The sequence below is a fragment of the Bubalus kerabau genome, chromosome 4, assembly GCF_029407905.1.
Source record: "Bubalus kerabau isolate K-KA32 ecotype Philippines breed swamp buffalo chromosome 4, PCC_UOA_SB_1v2, whole genome shotgun sequence".
NCBI lineage: Eukaryota > Metazoa > Chordata > Mammalia > Artiodactyla > Bovidae > Bubalus > Bubalus kerabau.
This window is the reverse complement of record NC_073627.1, coordinates 42,884,155-42,902,708: the sequence shown is the minus strand read 5'-3', so window position 1 is coordinate 42,902,708 and position 18,554 is coordinate 42,884,155. Positions and strand designations below refer to the sequence as shown.

The 18,554-nt window shown below is 41.8% G+C and overlaps 1 protein-coding gene and 1 pseudogene across 1 annotated transcript in view; both read left to right on the top strand.

Moving 5' to 3' along the window:
• Positions 1–4,589: 4,589 nt before the first annotated feature.
• CPD (carboxypeptidase D) overlaps positions 4,590–18,554 on the top strand; it is a 71,335-nt gene continuing 57,370 nt past the window's right edge. The window contains exons 1-2 of the mRNA XM_055577043.1: positions 4,590–5,412; positions 10,783–11,030. Coding sequence (XP_055433018.1) covers positions 4,676–5,412; positions 10,783–11,030 — 985 coding nt within the window. The 5' untranslated portion in view covers positions 4,590–4,675. The remainder of the gene's footprint in view (positions 5,413–10,782; positions 11,031–18,554) is intronic.
• LOC129648501 (amelogenin, X isoform-like) lies at positions 16,275–17,877 on the top strand (annotated as a pseudogene).

Below are 18,554 nucleotides of genomic sequence, written 5' to 3'. Positions count from 1 at the left end.
CAGCTCCCAACATGTCATCTACTCCCTTAATTGTACTTACACTCACACATTCTGTCTTTCCATTTGTGAATACAGGTGAAGTGTCTGTTGTTGTTTAGTCACTAAGTCATGTCCAGCTCTTTTGCAACCCCATGGAATGTAGCCTGCCAGGCTCCTCTATTCATGGGATTTCCCAGGCAAGAATACTGGAGTGGGTTGCCTTTTTCTTCTCCAGGGGATCTTTCTGGACTAGGGGTTGAACCCAAATCTCCTGCATTGGAGGGCGGATTGTTTACCATTAAGCCACCAGGGAAGTGTCTGTGTTCTTACCTAAGACCAAGCCTCTGCTGGTGTATTTGATCCTATGCCCTTCCTTGTCTTGGATACTGACAAGGCCATTTACCTGGTCACCTTCACTAGCCTGTGAAGTTGTCTTTTACTTCTTCCCTTTTACCCAAGTAGTTGCTAAATCTTGTCAATCCAATAACCCAAACATCATTCTAATATATCTTCTCCTTTCTATCCTCTCTAATATTGCCAGAATCAGCTCTTGTCTAGAGGGCAACTGCTTTTAAGTCTGCCCCACACAGCCCCTGGAATTCTCTAGCTGAAACATGGATATGATCCATACCACCCTCTTCATAAACAATTCTGTAAGTTTTTCACTTACTGTGGAATAAAGCAAAACTCCTTTAGCATATTTGAAGCCTTTCATCATCTGGCACCATTCCTTTTTCATAGCTATGGCTCCTGCTGCTCCTCCCAACACACCTTATATTCCGGTCACTGTTACCCTCTGTTCTCACTGGTCCCTCTGCCTTGACTGCTCTATTCTCCATTTTCTTTCCTGTTTGAGAATTCTTATTAAACACACACACATACAAAATGATGATTTCTGAAAGCTTGTTATATGCCAAGTACCAAGAATTACATTAAATATTATACCTGTATTACCTCACTTAGTTCTCAGAAAAATGAAATAACTTCCCCAAGTTAAAACAGCTAGAAAATGGTTGATCTAGAATTTGAACTCAGTTCATGAACTCAGTATTGATGAAGTTTTCTCTGATGCCTCATCACAATTAGTTGCTTTCTCCTCTGGGTTCCAATAGTGGGGGTTTTTCATTTTTGTTTTATTTTGTTTTGTTTTAGTTCACTCCACAGAAGCAGTCTTATTATTGAGTAAACACACAGACTCCGGAGCCAGACTCCCTGCGTTTGAGTCCTGGATCTGTGGTTTGCTAGCTGTGAGATCTTGTGCCTCAGTGTATCTATCTTTGAAACAGGAGAGTTAATAGTACCTACCTCTGGATTGTTGTGAGGATTAAATGCATCAACTGATGAAAAGGTTTAGTGCAGTGGCTGTTATATAGCGCTGGCCCCATGGATGCATCAGGTCTGCCTATGTTCTGTCTCTCTCACTAGACTCTGGCCTTCTAGCAGAGGACAATCCTTTATTTATCCCCCAATCCTCTGTCACCCATAGAGCAGACCTTTAGCTAGATGGATGCTCCATAATCATTTGTCAAATTGAACTTGTCAGTTTGTGGGTGTTTCTGCCAGACCATGTGACATTTACAAGTTCATAATCTATGCTGTTTCGATTCCTATGAGTCTTTAAGAAAAAGTCGCTACTGAAGACCATCAGGCCATCTAAAAAGCTCTGCTTTGTTTTTCAAAAGCCAGGTCATTACCACTCAGCTTCTGCGAACTGGAAATTTTTTCCCAAGTTCCTTCACTTGTGAAGCCAGGACTTTCCTTGTGGGAAGGAGAAAAGGGACACCTGTCAGGGGCAGCTGGAGTTATTTAGTTGAAGGCTTCCCCTCCAGTGAGCAGTGACCGGGTCAGGAGCTTTGGGTTTCACTTCGAACCACCAGCACAGAATACCTGCTAAGGATGGAGGCTCCAGACCAGAAAGAGGTTGCAATTGCAAGGCGGGAGGCCCAGGGATTCTCGGGAGGGCGCTGGCTCAAGTTACATCACATTATTTCACAGGCCTCACACGTTTATTTACTGCCTCCCTAGGTGAGGCTGCAGGAATGAGTTGGCAGGAAGAGGCTTCCAAGGAGAGTGAAAATGGTAGAAAAGGAAATATTTGATTAGAGGTTAACATGCCCCCTGGGGCCGCTTTGATTTGGATTATTGTAAAAGTGCACAGAGTAATGATTAAGTACTCCCTGGGGTGGGGGGGGGGTAGGTGGTCTCTGTACAGAGTTGGGGCTTTGCTTCTGATGAGTTGCAGCTGGTGTGTAAGAGGCACATGAAACCAAATGGACGAGAGGAGATGCTCACAGGACCACAGTGACTGTGCTAAATTCATCACCCTCACCTAAGCCCGGGCCTTCTCCTGTCCTCTTCTTCAGTGAAAGCTCGCAAGTTGCTTTGGCCGTAACTTGAAGTCATCCTACAGCTTCTCGTTCTCTCTGTCACCTTCTCTTTCCTGTCTACGTTCTCTCCTAAAGGTCTTTCAAATCCATTTCCTCCTTTCCATCTCCACTGGCACTGTCAAGGGTTCAGAGCCTCATTGTGTCTTTTTGGATTATATCTTCTTTACAGGTTTCTCGGCCTCAAGTCTTAGGCCTTGTTCCACTTCATTCTCTACTGTTACTGTTACTTTTTTTTTTTTAAGGGGCTCTTTATTCTTGCCTGGAGAATTCCATGGACAGAGGATCCTGGTGGGCTACAGTTCATGGGGTCGCAAAGAGTCGGACATGACTGAGCAACTAACAACTTCACTTTATTTTTTATTAATTTATTTTTGGCTGCGCTGGGTCCTTGTCCTAGCACATGGGCTTAGCTACCCTGTAGGGTGCGGGATCTTAGTTCCCTGATCAGGGATCATGCTTGCGTCCTTTGTGTTGGAAGGCGGATTCTTAACCACTGGATTGCCAGGGAAGTCCTGGGATTTTTCTAAACTAGCTTAATGTCTGTCAGTGGCTCTCCATGGTCTTATGGATCAAGTGCTCCCCAGAGCCCAGCTTGTGAAGCTCTTTGAGTTGATTCTGCTTCTCTGGTTTGTGTCCTCCATACCTGTGAGCTCCTTCACAATCCTGACCTGTATGCAGTTCCTAGGATGTGCAGTATTTGCTCTTAAGCTTTCAGTGTTTGCTCCTTCTTCTGCCCAGAATACCTACCCACTTTCTCTCCTAATTTCTCTCCTCCTGTGCTCCTCCCTCCTTGGGTTGAATGAAGTTTCCTACAAGCCTTAGAAAGCATCACTACGAACAAAGCTAGTGGAGGTGATGGAATTCCAGTTGAGCTATTTCAAATCCTGAAAGATGATGTTGTGAAAGTGCTGCATTCAATATGCCAGCAAATTTGGAAAACTCAGCAGTGGCCACAGGACTGGAAAAGGTCAGTTTTCATTCCAATCCCAAAGAAAGGCAATGCCAAAGAATGCTCAAACTACCACACAATTGCACTCATCTCACATGCTAGTAAAGTAATGCTCAAAATTCTCCAAGCCAGGCTTCAGCAATGAGCCACTTCCCTTTCACTTTTCATTCACATTAGGGTTCAATCATAGTTCAAGGAAGGAGCCTGGAAACGCCTGGCTTTGAAAGAAGGAACTACAATAGTTATTGCAATTATGTTCTTTGATGGGTAAAATTTCACACTTGATAAAAGAATTAGGAGGTTTTGTGCTTCTTCAAGCTAAAGTGATTTAAGCCTACTTTAAAGACCAGTTTAAAGGCCTCTTCTCTAGATGATAACATTATATTTGCCAGCTTTAAGCCATTTTGGAATTATACTCACCAAGCGTTTCCAGAAATGTCATACCTGCTGCTTTTGAAATGTCACTCGAAGGCCACAGTTAAACAAGTAACTCGCTCAGGAGAAGTGTGAAAGGTGGGCAAGTGAACCATGAAATGAATTCCGCCTACAGGGCTGAGACCAGCCCACACTGGAACCTGTGGCAGTGAAATAAACTGGGGTAACACCAAGGAAATAAATCCATCAACACAAAGAGAGCCTACTACATAGATTTTCACTAAACATAAAGGAGACATCTTCTTTCAACATAATGACTAAAAACTGGAAAAGAGGTAGTGAACCTTCTGCCACTCCAAGTGACACAGTCCCTTCAACCTATGGCTGGCGGGGCGCTGGGCTCAAGTTAAGGCAAACCCACTCCGATGGAAAGGGTGCACGGTTGGAAGGGCTGCGACGTCTTCTGTCTCTTCTAAGGTAGATTCTTTCGAACCTTTGAAGGTTTTTTTCAAGTCCTTTGATTCTTTTCGAACCTTCTGATTCTTTCTATTCTCGGTTCTAAGCGTAAAAGCGCAGCTGGGGAAAGCTGCAACAAAGATCGGAACCAAGCCGGTGACAGTACTGAGGAAAAGGGGTGAGAATGAAGGGATAACACATAAAGAAGAGAATGAGCGAGTTGAGGAGAAGCAGAGCAAACGCAGAAAAGGAAACGGGGAGGAGGGAGAGAGAGAGAGAGACAGGAACCCTGACCGAAGAGGAGAGTGACCAAACTCCACCCAGACAGGAGGAAGGCACGCCCAGAGGGTGATCTGCTGCTTTAAGGACGGCCCCGCCCACGGAGTGACGCGACGGCAGGCCCGCCCACCATTGGCTGCGGCCGGAGGGCGGGATGGGGTTGCTAGGAGCGGAGGGGATCCGGCGGGCCCCGGCCTCCCGGAGCGCGGAGCCGGGGGAACGGAGCCGGGGTTAGCGGAGCTGCTGGAAGATGGCGAGTGGCTGGGACGCGCGGCCGCCCTGGCGGCCCGGGCGCCTCCCGCTGCTGCTGTGTCTACTGCTGCTGCTGCGGAGCCCGGCCAGGGCCGCGCACATCAAGAAGGCGGAGGCGACCACGACGACGACGACGAGCGCGGGCGCCGAGGAGGACGAGGGCCAGTTTGACCGCTACTACCACGAAGAGGAGCTGGGCTCGGCGCTGAGGGAGGCGGCGGCCGCGGGGCCCCCGGGGCTGGCCCGCCTCTTCAGCATCGGCAGCTCGGTGGAGGGCCGGCCGCTGTGGGTGCTGCGCCTCACGGCCGGCCTGGGGCCACCGCCTCCTGACGGCGACCCGGGGCCCGACGCGGCGGGGCCGCTCCTGCCCGGCCGGCCGCAGGTGAAGCTGGTGGGCAACATGCACGGGGACGAGACCGTGTCGCGCCAGGTGCTCGTCTACCTGGCCCGCGAGCTGGCGGCCGGCTACCGCCGCGGGGACCCGCGTCTGGTCCGCCTGCTCAACACCACTGACGTGTACGTGCTGCCCAGCCTCAACCCCGACGGCTTTGAGCGCGCCCGCGAGGGTGACTGCGGCCTCGGCGACAGCGACCCTCCCGGGTCCAGCGGCCGCGACAACAGCCGCGGCCGCGACCTCAACCGCAGCTTCCCCGACCAGTTCAGCACCGGCGAGCCCCCGTCCCTGGACGACGTGCCCGAGGTGCGCGCCCTGATCGAGTGGATCCGCAGGAACAAGTGAGTACCGCCCGCCTTCCACTCACCTCCCCATCCACGCATCCCTCCGGGACACAGGCTGGGTCCCTCACTCCGCAGGCGCTCAAACAGTGCTCGCAGGCCTAAGGGACTGGGGCAGTGAGGGCGGAGGGCGACACCCCATAAGGGGAACTAGGGCCCAGGCCGCTTAGCCTCTGTCCTCATGATAATTGTCGGAGAAGCGCTGCCTGGAGGATGTCATTTATTTAAAGAATGCAGAAAGCCGCCGTTTGGCTGGAGGGGAGACTCCTTTCTAGCTCTCGGGTCCCTGTTCTCGCAGGACAGTAGAATAAGCGATGGAAGAGACCTTCAGGATGACCTCGGTCAGCTCGCTTATTTTATAGATAAACTGACAAAATTGCGGTTATGTCATGACTACAGGCACTGTGCTAAACCCCGTGGACTGCATGATCTCAGTTTATGTTGGACACAACCTGATGAGACAGGCAGCATTCTCATCCTTGTTTTGCATGTGGGGGAGATCAAGAGTCAGATTGTAAATAATTTACATAGTATGAAAATCATTTATATATTACAGAAGTAGCTGGAACTGGACTCAGGCATTTAGTCAGTGTTCTGAGCCCTGAAGGCAGCGTGTAGCCCACAGATGACACCCGTGGGGTCTTTCTCTTGGTTATTTGATAAAAACTGATTCTCTTCCAGTCTTTGCCTCTTACTCAGCTATGGAGCCTATAGATATGGCTGGCCAGAGAACTCCTCTGGATCTGGAACCTTCACCTGGGAGCAGCCTCATTTTAGACTCTGAAGGTTTCTGATTCCATTTATGCACATTATTTATTAGTGGACCAGAGTCGAATGGCTAATTGTCACACTTATACACAACACACACACACACCTTAGGTGTTAGTAAGTGCCACGTGGGATTTAAAATATTAAAAGAAGCATGAGGACCTCAAGAAAAAGGTGTATGACATGAGACTATGCTAAATATAGAGGAGGTGTGTTTATGTACCCAGTTAAGCTTTACAGGAATTGCTCCTACTGACAAAACATGTGTGGGCTGCTATAATAGGGGTCATCTCTGTGAAAGAGGGAGAACTTGAGTCTTGAGAGATGGGTAGGATTTTCGGCAAAAAGGAAGAGAGGAATAGAGAAAGGGAACTTATGGAATCATGTCCAAAGTGACCAGGCACCTCTTCGCTTTCTCAGCTATTGGCCTTGCCAACATATCCTCTTTTTTGTTTCTTCCTAAGACTTGTAGAGGATTTCCTTGGTGGCTCAGCGCTAAAAATCTGCCTGCCAATGCAGGAGACATGGGTTCGATCCCTGGGTGGGGATGACCCCCGGAGAAGGGAATAGCTACCCATTCCAGTATTCCTGCCTGGGAAATCCCATGAACAGGAGCCTGGTGGGCTACAGCCCATGGGGTCACAGAAGAGTGGGACACAATTTAGTGACCAAACAACAATGACATAGGCTTGTGAAGCAATTAAGCTTTCTATCCTGATCTGAAGATTTCTAAGTGACAGATAAAATAAAAGCAATAATGAACTCAGGTGTTTTCCTGTAGGACTTAGAAGTATCTCTTCTACAAGATTCAGTATGTATGTAGCAGACCTTGAAAAATTCATGAACTTTATAACAATTCTAGATTCGTTTTCTCTCCCCACCCCTTTCACTTTACTCCTTCTGAGAGGAGTAGGCATTAATCCCTGGGAGGCATTAACTTCACATACACTTTCTGGGAAGATTTTTCTTTTAAAGATAATGATGTCAGGCTCTCTGAACAGTTGCATAAGAAGTGTGACTTCAAGCAATGCAAACAGTCTAAAATGCTCCATCATGACCTTTACAAGGATGTAAATTCTGTGAGTAGATATTTCTGTTCAGTATTAGTTCTACTGTGACCAAAAATAAAAATAAGCTCTGTATTGGTGCAAGTCACCTTGAGACTATACTGAAGGCTTTAAACTTTAAATTTAGAAGCAAAAATGTGCTCTCTGGACAACCCTTTCACATCACCAGTATTTAATGATTACAAGGTATGGTCCAGGCTGGGTAGTTCAATGGTAGGAGCTTGTGAAGATTTGAAAAGCTCATCTGTGTTGGTTGGTGTTACACAGAAAGTTGCTCTCTTTTGTGGCTATGGACTACCCTAGTCATATCCTCCCTCTTTTCAAATGTAACTCTAAATCAGAAGGAAAAGTAGGTGAGTATTTAGGGTAAAAGTATACCCATCCATCCTCAGTCATAAATAACTCAAAATGCATATTATTTAATGATTATTCAGTAACAAGGGATATGTGAATAAAGTAAAAAATAAGCACATGCATGATCTGAGATTGATTCCTAAATATAGAGTCAGCTTTATGGAGAGGAAATTCTAAAACCACAGACAGTATAGGGAAAGTACCCTTTTCAGTGTATTCTGTGAAGTAAACTATTTGCATAATTTCTCGATATCCTAGTCACCCAGCTGTATTAGAAATAGATTTTTTTGTCATTGTTGCTTTGGATATGTAAGATTTTAAAACTCATTTTCTCCTGCTTAGGAAAGTAAAGTTTATTTTCTTTGTTTCACTTTATACTTCACCCATTCAGTGATTTTGTACTGTTGACAGTTGACTCATATGCTTAGGAAAATATATAAGATTTTAACTCCATCATTAAAATGTTTTATAGTTTACTTGACCTTCATAATTTTGGCACACTTCTTTACTTAAATATAGCCTCTTAAACTTTAGTAGATTATGCAAAAGTGATTTTTTTGGGTATGTTTGTGAAAAGCATTGTATTATTGGGGTGAGTACACTTCCCTGAAACCTTTAGAATTTAGTTTATCAGACATCGTTTTCTTAATTTTTTACAGTTATTTACAGATTTATCTGGGGACCATAACAGAATTAGCTTAGAGATGGATTTTTTAATATCTATAGACTTGTTTATAATTTTTATGATATATTAAGCAGCTACTTTAAATCTTATGCGAGAAATGATATATGATATTGAAGTCAAGTGTGAGAAACACTTAAGAGAACTGATTTGAATGGAAACTAAAATACCCTTCAGATAAAATTGGATTGATATCAAAGTTGGTTTGACAAAGACTAAAAGCAATAATCTTATAGCCACTATAATAGATATCACTTTCTCTTGAAATTGTCCTTACTAGAGTGGCACTGGTACTTCTAAAACTATGTAAGTAGAGTAAGGAAAATCTAATAATTTATCACTGGAGTAGACTGCAAATATTTCATTGTTCTAAAGGTATTCGGTTAGGCTACTTTAATAGTATTTCTGAGAAGTGTTAGACGAAATGACAAAGTGAGAAACAGCTTTTAGCAGAGAATCTTGGAATTTAAAGTCTTAATTGAAAATATATAGTTAAAATAGCATGCTTCACTTACTTAGAATATTCAGTTATCCACTAGAATACGAATGCCATGAGGGCATCTTTGTATTTGTTTCTTCTCTGATGTATTCCTTAGTGTCTAGAACATTTGGCTTACAGTTGACACTCAAGAAAATTTGTTGCTGAATGGATTGCCTGAACTGGGCTGGCCTTCTTATAACTTCCCCAAGTCATTGCTGGGGGGAAAAGTACTTCAATTATTTAAAGCATAGAAGCCAAAAAGTAAATAGTTAATACCTTGCTATGGAGGAGGGTTGGGTAACGTGGAGTTAGAGTGTTAGAATATACACTTAGATTTTGCTTCTGTATCATTCTTTCTGGCATTGGAAGTTGAGGGTGGATTGATAGTCTGTAAGACAGTGATTCCCTGAGCAGGATGCAAATATCTCCAAAGAAAGGAACATTTGTTGAGCAGATGCTTGAAAGCAGTCATTGTGCTGGAAGACATTGTACATGTATTACCTTATTTAATTCTCGTAACCACCCTGGGAAGCAGGTAGCATCAATCCCCATTTTACAGGTGAGAGAAAAACTAGGGTTCAATGGATTTAGAGGCAGCAACTCTACGTGATCATGTTAGTAGTGAGTGACCTGTCTGGGAAACCAAATGTTCTTACCCATATTGGCCTGGTTTCAGAGCCTGTGCTATTGCCACGACACCAAACGGTCTTCTCCTCTGGTGGCTGGAATTGTGCTAACTGTAATTATATTAGTTATTAAACTCAACTTTTTTCATAGTCTATTCTGATATTTATTCACTGTCTTTATCAGCTCATTTCTGTCTTCTGAGGACAGATTCTGTGTTATAAGTAATTTTTATTGTTTGACGTCCTCTGGGAGGTACTAATCATATTTAACTTTTCAAATTAAACACATCATAGACGTAATTCTTTTTCAAGCATATAAAATGTTATAGATCAACCCCCTTTAGAATTTCTGTAGGTCAGTTTCTTTCAGTCACAAAAAGGCAGAAGCAAAAAATCCAATTTCAACTGCAAAAAGTGTTTAATCTCCAGCCATAGAAATAGGTTGAGCTGTTACATGAGTGGAAAATGTATAAATAGGGCTGCAGCATGTTTTTGCCTTTAGCTTTTACCATAAAAGGAGTTCTTCGGTATTTCTGTATCTATAAATGTGACTGGATTATAAGTGGGTTCACTTAAAAGTAAAAACATAACAAAAATTAAAATGTTTCTTTTTATAGAATCAGCCTTATCTTCATGTCAGTTTATTTTTTAATGGCCCAACCAGGAACCTTGGTCCTAAAGAGAGCTGCTTTTGCAGCGATAACAATGTTCTGTACTGTGTTTCTCTGGAAGCAACTCACTATGCCGGGTCTCTCCCCCAACCCCACCACCAAGCTTCCCAACTATGGCGTCTCTCTCAAAAGTGTGAGTTTAGTGTATTGTGAAACTGGAATGAGGCAAAACACATCCTGTTTTAATTTATTTGTCTCCAAATCTCAAAAATTCTCTCTGGACAGTAATATAAAAAGCATGAAGCTTATTAACCCACCTCGTGTATTCAACAAATATTTATTTCTGTAAGCCACACTTTCTATGAGATTGATACATTTTGAAGTATAAGAATTAGATTGAACTCTATGAAATTGTCATTTTTGTAGGTCAAAACATGGTTGAATATTGGCAAGTTCATATTGTTCAACCTAATAGAGGTCCCTGAATAAGACATCTCCTAAAACATTAATTTCTACTGTGTTATTAAGCTATTTTTTTTCAATGATTGGAAAATTCTTTAAAGTTATTTGAAGTTAAGGAATTGTAAAAACTGCTTGAAATTTGTTGAATGGATAATGCTTTCTTTCCATTTTCCTTCTGTGTTTGGTCAAATTATAACCATTGGTATAATTTTCTAGGTCTCAAGAGGAATATCTAAGTTCATTGATAAAAGATGTAGAATTTTAGAATATATGTTTTCTGTGCCTTTTAAAAAGTGATGTGTGATTTTGATTTTCCAAGGTTCGTGCTTTCCGGAAACCTGCACGGTGGCTCGGTGGTAGCAAGCTATCCCTTTGATGATTCTCCAGAACATAAGGCCACTGGAGTCTATAGCAAAACTTCAGATGATGAAGTATTTAGATATCTGGCAAAAGCCTATGCGTCACACCATCCCATAATGAAAACTGGTGCCCCTCATTGTCCTGGAGATGAAGATGAGACTTTTAAAGATGGGATCACGAATGGTGCACACTGGTATGATGTGGAAGGTATGTAAAGCCCTGGATTTGCTATATTTTCCTCCTTGTTTATTTAACTTTTCTGAGCATACTCTGGGTGGAAAAGAGCAAATAAACTTCAAGGAATTATGATGTTTTTAAATCTTGAAAATTTCAAACCCACAGTTAAATTGAAAGAAAACTCCATGAACACACTTGTATGTTTTGTTTAGTCGCCATGTCATGTCAGACTCTTTGTGACCCCGTGGACTGTAGCCCACCAGGCTCCTCTGTCCATGGGATTTCCCAGGCAAGAATACTGGAGTGGGTTACCATTTCCTTCTCCAGGGGCTCTTCCTGGACTAGGGATCGAACCCACATCTCTTACATTGGCAGGAAGATTCTTTACCACTGAGCCACCAGGAAAGCCCGAACACCTGTATATCCTTTATTTAAATTCACCAACAGTTATCTTACCACAAATATTGCTCCTCTCTCCTACACACACACACACGCTCTCTTTCTTTCTCTCTCTCTCTTTTGTCAGATGATCCAAAAGTAGGTTGCAGATTTCATGACACTTCACCTGTAAATACCTCTCAAATATGTATTTCCTAAATACAGGGACATTCTCTTATATAACCCTTGTACCATTACTGTAGTTGAGAAATCAACAGTAACAGTGCTGTCATCCCACATGCTGTTTGCATGTAACTCAAATTTCCTGTGTTACCCCCCCACATATCCCATACAGCTCCTTTTCTTCCTGATCCGATGCAGTCAAGGCTCCAGCATTTTGCATGTGCTGCCTCTTGTGTTTTTTAGTTTCCCCCATCTAAAACAGTCGTGTTAACAGTCTCTTTTCTTAATGATGGTGAATCTTTTGAAGTGTCCAGTCCAGTTGTCCCACAGAACAGCCCATATTCTAGATTTGTCTACTTCTTCATGATAAGATTATCAGGTCCAAATTTCCAGCAAGACCATTACACTGATCACATGAAGAGGCACATAAAATCAGTCAGCTTGACTTGTTTACCGTTTCTCTTAAGTTTTATGAAAACAGCTATTGTTCTTTTTAAACTTTGGTATCCTTTGAATAACAACTTTTTGTTTTTATGCACAGGCTTAGACAATTTAATTAAGAGTAATCAGAAGAAACAGTCAATCCATGAAAATGTTATCAGTGTAAAACTTTTTTCTCTTCTTAGAATCTACCCATGGTGAATGCCTTAGGTCAAGAGTCCTCAACCTCCATAATCTAATGCCTGATGATTTGAAATGGAGTTGATATAATAATAATAATAGAAATTAAGTGTACAGTAAGCATAATGTGCTTGAATCATCCCACAACCATCCCCCCTACCCTCCATGGAAAAATTGTCTTCCACAAGAGTGGTACCTGGTGTCAAAAAGGTTGGGGACTGCTGCCTTGGGTTTTTGCTTACCCTATTATTTTTATTGGCAGTCAGTCACATTATAAAGTATCTTATGACATTTCTCTTAATGTGCCTTCTTTAAAATATTTGAATAACTCTGTGAATTTTTATGTCAAGCCAAGAATACCCAAATTGGGTACTAAGTTTCAGGACTTGATACTTTCTATACTTTTCTGATTCTCCTACAGTTTCTACCCATGTTTCTTATATATAACTAGCGAGTCGAACTATTTAAAAGGGGTATGAAATATATACAAGCCAGACTTTCGGCCTGTAGCAGTTAGAGGTGGTTTGAAAACCATTAATAAATTTTAAAGATAAGGGATATATTTTAATGTTTAATTTCATTTCAGTCTTTAGCAAATATTAATATATTCATTTTTAAGACTCTGCAGGGCTTGCGGAGTCTTAGTTCTTTGACCAGGGATTGAACCTACACCCTCCACAGTGAAAACTTGGAGTCTTAGCCACTGAACTGCTAGGGAATTCCCTTTAGCAAATATATTTAATAAAACCAGATTTCTTGAACTAGTGGTTTTGTGATGTTGTCAAGTTACTTCATTATTTGAGATCCTATCTAAAATAATGGACTAAAACTAATTTTTCCTTTTTGGGGAATGTTGTTAAAGGTTAGAAAATAATTTCTAATTGACAGTTGACTAAGGAAGATAAATACATGTGATACTATTTAAAAAGTAAGTGTGTTTCCTTCACAGTAAGTAAAATTATTTGGTTAAGCCAGGCAACAGGTTTTTCTGAGTCTTCAAGAATCTAAAGGAGCTCGGTTTTGCTGCTGCCATTATTTTTTTACATTAATTTATTTGGCTGCACTGAGTCTTAATTGCAGCACATGGGATCTAGTTTCCTGGCCAGGAATGGAACTCCAGCCCCTTGTATTGGGAACTTGGGGTCTTAGCCACTGGACCACCAGGGAAGTCCCTATTCTTGTTTTTGTGAGCATCTACTTCTCTCCTGTTTTAGCTGGGTGGTCAGACATATTTTATGTTATTTCTACAATAACTAGCTTGTATCTCTTACTGCCTTAGCAATATTGAGCAGTTTCAGTAGTTTCTTGAGAGTGTGAGTGTGTGTGTTTTAACAGCTTTATCAAGGTGTAATGGACATACAATAAATTGGACAAATTTAAAGTGTATAGTTTGGTGAGTTTCAACATATATGTGTACCCATGAAACATACATATTGTTTCAGTAGTTTCAACAGGGCAAATTCGTTGTTTATCTTACACTGGACTGTAGTGAGTAAGGTGTTGTGAAACCTTGTGACTAAGCATATATTCAAACCCAGATGTCCTGGAGTAACTTTACTGACACTTTATGTGATGTATTGAGAAATTGTAGCTCAAAGTAGTAGAGACTTTTAGAGCTGAAAATGAATGTATTGATCTAGTCCAACTCTATTGCTTTACAGGAAATCAAGGCTTTAGTGGTGAAATAACTTATGGGCATCATTTATTTACCGAGCAGATATTTACTGAGCCTTTGCCACATCCTATATACTGTATTAAAGACACGGTGTGAACAAAACAAACAGTTCCTTCTCCTGGGGGTGAGGAAGTACATTAGTAGTGGGGGTGTGAGGCAGTTTGGCCCTCAGAACCTTCACCTTCCTTGCCAGTATTGCTTCAGTATATCTAGCTACCTACGTGGGTGGCCTTGCTTCTCTCCACGTCTCTCAAACCTCAGGCTCCATCCAGGGAATGACTATCCTAATAAGGCCTGTGAATAGTCGTTGTCTTCTGCTAAAGCCTGTTATTGTGACAGCCTAAGCTCAACCTATTCATGCAGCAGTCCTCTTTCTATTTTTTTTTTTTAAACCACAATGTGCTGATTTGTATGCCTTTTGTTTACCATTCTTTATTCTTTTCTTTCTTCATGGTTTTGAAGACATTATTAAAAAAAAAATCCTCTGATGGTTTAGTGTGTGTATTCTAAACGAAACTTAATGAAACTGAATTATAGTTTCAGTCAACTTTAAGAATTGCCCTCTATCAACTGACAGGAATTTTTAAAAGGGCAAGTAACCACCTATAAAAAGAAGAGAGGTATGAAATGTGACCAGATAATGTGTCTGTAACTAAATTCAGGTTTTTTTTGTGTGTGTATGTGTGTGTGAATTTAAACTCCTTTGATCATGTGGGCAACCATTCTCTGCATAAAGTGGAGGTCTGACTGAGCAGCACTAATGTGCTCTAAATATTGAGGTATGTTTGGCTTGAAGTAGATTGCTGACAAAGGAAGGAGCATGGGGGAAATAAAACCAAGCTGTTTTGAACAGCATACAAGGTTAGATTTGGTCCAAAAATGGACTGAAAAGCTTATTCTTTTTTTTTGAAAAGCTTATTCTTGAGTAACATTTTCTGTGTCATTAAGCAGGGCATTATGTTATAATTCTTCTATCATCAGAAAATTGGAATCTATATAAAATAAAAAAGAATCAAATGGACAGTCTAGAAATATAATATCTGATCTTAAGAAATAGACAAATCCATAATTACAGTAGGAGATTTTAAACATGCCTTTCTTAGTAATTTTTAAATCATGAAGACTAAAATATCAGTAAGGATACAGACGATTTAAATAACATAAACCAATCTGATCTAATGAACATGTACAAAATACTTTCCTCATATTTAATTTTCCTGCAGTCTTTTTATAATCCAAAGAATACATGATAAGGAGTTTATCACTGGTCCCACTTAAGGTAGGTGTGTCTAGTTCTGTTTGTACTTTGTGTTACTTTGTTCTAAAGTATATATATTAAAAACAAGCATACTAAAACATACTAAACTTAAAGCATTCTTATGTCTTTGCTTATTTCACATTTTAATAGGATCAAGTCTGACACTTAGCCTTCTAGCCTTGTACACGTTTCTAGCCTTCTCTCCTACCTCTCACCCACCACTGAATGACTTGTGCTGTGCTGTGCTCAGTCATGTCTGGCTCTTTGCAGCCCCATGGACTGGTAGCCCACCAGGTTCCTCTGTCCATGGATTTTCCCAGGCAAGAATACTGGAGCAGGTTGCCATTTCCTACACCAGGAGAGCTTTCCAACCTAGGGATCGAACCTCCCTCTCTTGCATCTCCTGCATTGATAGGTGGATTTTTTACTACTGAGCCACCTGGGAAGCCCTGAGCTATTTGTCTTTCTCCAAAAATGTGAAGCTTCCGGTACTGGGCTGCTGTCTGTCTGGTATGCATTTCTCCAGTTCAGCTGTAACCTCCTCTGAAACCTTTGCTATAGTAACTGTCACTCTGTTGCCTTCCTAGAGCTTTTTGTTTAACATCAGTAAAATGTTTATCTACTTCTGTTGTTAGTTTTTTGTATCTTCTGCTAGAGTGTGAATTCTTTGATAAGGACTTGCTGTGCTTAGTCACTCAGTCGCATCCAACTCTTTGCAACTCCATGGACTGTATACAGTCTGCCAGGCTCCTCTGTCCATGGAGATTCTCTGGGCAAGAATACTGGAGTTAGTTGCCATGTCCTCCAGGGAATCTTCCCAACCCAGGGATCAAACCCAGGTCTTCCACATTGCAGGTGGATTCTTTACTGTCTGAGCCACCAGGGAAGCCCAGGAATACTGGACTAGGTAGCCTATCCCTTCTCCAGGGGAACTTCCCGACCCAGGAATCAAACTGGGGTCTCCTGCATTGCAGGCAGATTCTTTACCACCTGAATTACCTGGGAAGCCCTTGATAAGGACAGTGTGGTGCTGTTCATACAAAATGTATCACCAGGGAAAGAGTCCTACAGGAAGTGAGACTGGGGAGGTTTTTACAGTTATTTGGAATAAGATTTTTTTTTTTTTTTTGGAGATAAACGCTTTATCTAGAGGGATGCCATGGGAATGAAAAGGGAGGATGAGATATATGAGAAATTGTGTGAGAAGAGTTGCAGAATTAACAGTGAGACAGTAGGACAGAGTATCTAGGCAGAGCAAGGCGTAATTTTGAGACCTTGAGCCTGGATTAGTAAGAATGATCATGGAAATGGGAAAAAAAACTACTTGGAAGAAGTGTGTGTGTGTGTGTTTTCTCTTTAGATGGAAGAGGAGTGAAATTGGAGGTGGTACTGGATGTACCAGTTATAAGTACCTAATGTACAGTTGGAAGATAGGCTCTGGGGCTTAGGAAAGAGGTCAAGATGATAAAGACATTTAGGAGTTATGAGACATGTGGAAAGCATATGTCAGTGAACTTGATTTTGAAAATTGAATTGATATTGTTTCCTGGCATCATTTAATTGCTTGGAGCCAGAAATTCAACTGGGGGGAAAAAAAAATATATATATATATATATGAACAGATGGATGCTTTTTCATCTCCAAAGTGAATATACTTCTGGCATTTTGTACTGGGATGTTTTCTTTAAGGAATGCCAACAGTTTAGATATTCTCACCCTGTTCATATGTTAAGAATACTATCGATAATCAAATGTGCATAAAGGACTTTTGGTCTTATCTGATTTTGTACATTAAGGAGCTTTTGTACATTGGACCTCTTCCTTTTTTCTCTCTCTTTTAACCTGAATGGCACCTCGTTTAAAAGGAAAGCAAAGTTGTAAAATGATACTCAAACAGGATATTTGCTTCTGTTTGAGTCACCAGTTTGCTTTAGCAAACTGAAGTATAGCCTCATGTGAAAAAAATCTCACCTTTAGGAACAGCGTGCTTGTATATTTTATAATGTAGTAATAGACTTTCATGAATGTTGAGAACCAAATGCTAAATACCACTTTAGGATGTGGCCCCTAAATCTTCAGATACAGTGTCTAAAACTTAGAAGTGTTTTAATTTTTTTAAAACACAGATGGTGGAAAATGAGAAAGTACTTAAAAAACAAACATTCTCTCTCTCTTTCTCTCCCCTTTTTGCTCTCCCTTCTTCCTATCCCTCTTGCCTTCCCCTCCCTCATTCTTTTTCTTTTCCTTTCCCTCTCCCTATAAAAGCTACCACCTCATCCTGGGCACCCTGGTTGTATTAACTTCAGCTCTGAAGTGCTTACCCCTCTGAAGTGGTACCAGAACGTGATAAGACACCCATACCCTTCCTTTGGTGGTTGGCTGCACCACCAAATCATTCCTGTGATGTCCCAGAAGACTCCCCAGAATCTCACCCTGCAGCCTCATCACATCACCATGGTGTCAACTCAGCAGCCCATGGTCCCCCAGCAACCAATGGTGCCAGTCCCTGGCCAACACTCCATGAATCCAACCCAACAGCACCAGCCAAACTTTCCAGAGCTCATGCAGCAGCCCTTCTGGCCCCAGTCCATCCAGCCACAGGCTCACTAGCCCCCTGCCACCCCAGCTACCCCACCCAGCCCTTGCTGCCAGAGCCACCTTGCCCCAGTGTTCCCATGCAGCCTCTGTCCTCCATGTTTCCTGGCCTGCCTCTGGAAGCTTGGCCAGAAACAGACAAGACCAAACAGGAAGAAGTGGATTAAAAGATCAGAAAATGAATTACTTTCAGAATGACATAGGAACACAACAATTTGTTCCTGCCCTCACTTTACTTAGTAAATTCTGTAACTAAAAATAAGTACCATTGGCCAATAAAATGTTTTTAAAATTTAAAAAAATCTTACTCAGCCATTAAAAAGAATACATTTGAATCAGTTCTAATGAGGTGGATGAAACTGGAGTCTATTATACAAAGTGAAGTAAGCCAGAAAGAAAAGCACCAATACTGTATACTAACGCATATATATGGAATTTAGAAAGATGGTAACGATAACCCTGTATGCGAGACAGCAAAAGAGACACAGATGTATAGAACAGTCTTTTGGACTCTGTGGGAGAGGGCGAGGGTGGGATGACTTGGGAGAATGGCATTGAAACATGTATATTATCATATGTGAGACAAATCACCAGTCCAGGTTCGATGCATGATACAGGATGCTCGGGGCTGGTGCACTGGGATGACCCAGAGGTATGGTATGGGAAGGGAGGTGGGAGGGGGGTTCAGGATGGGGGACACATGTACACCCGTGGCAGATTCATGTCAATGTATGGCAAAACCACTACAATGTTGTAAAGTAATTAGCCTCCAATTAAAATAAATAAATTTATATTAAAAAAATCTTAAAAAAGGAAAATGCATTCAAAGAATGATGTGAGAGAA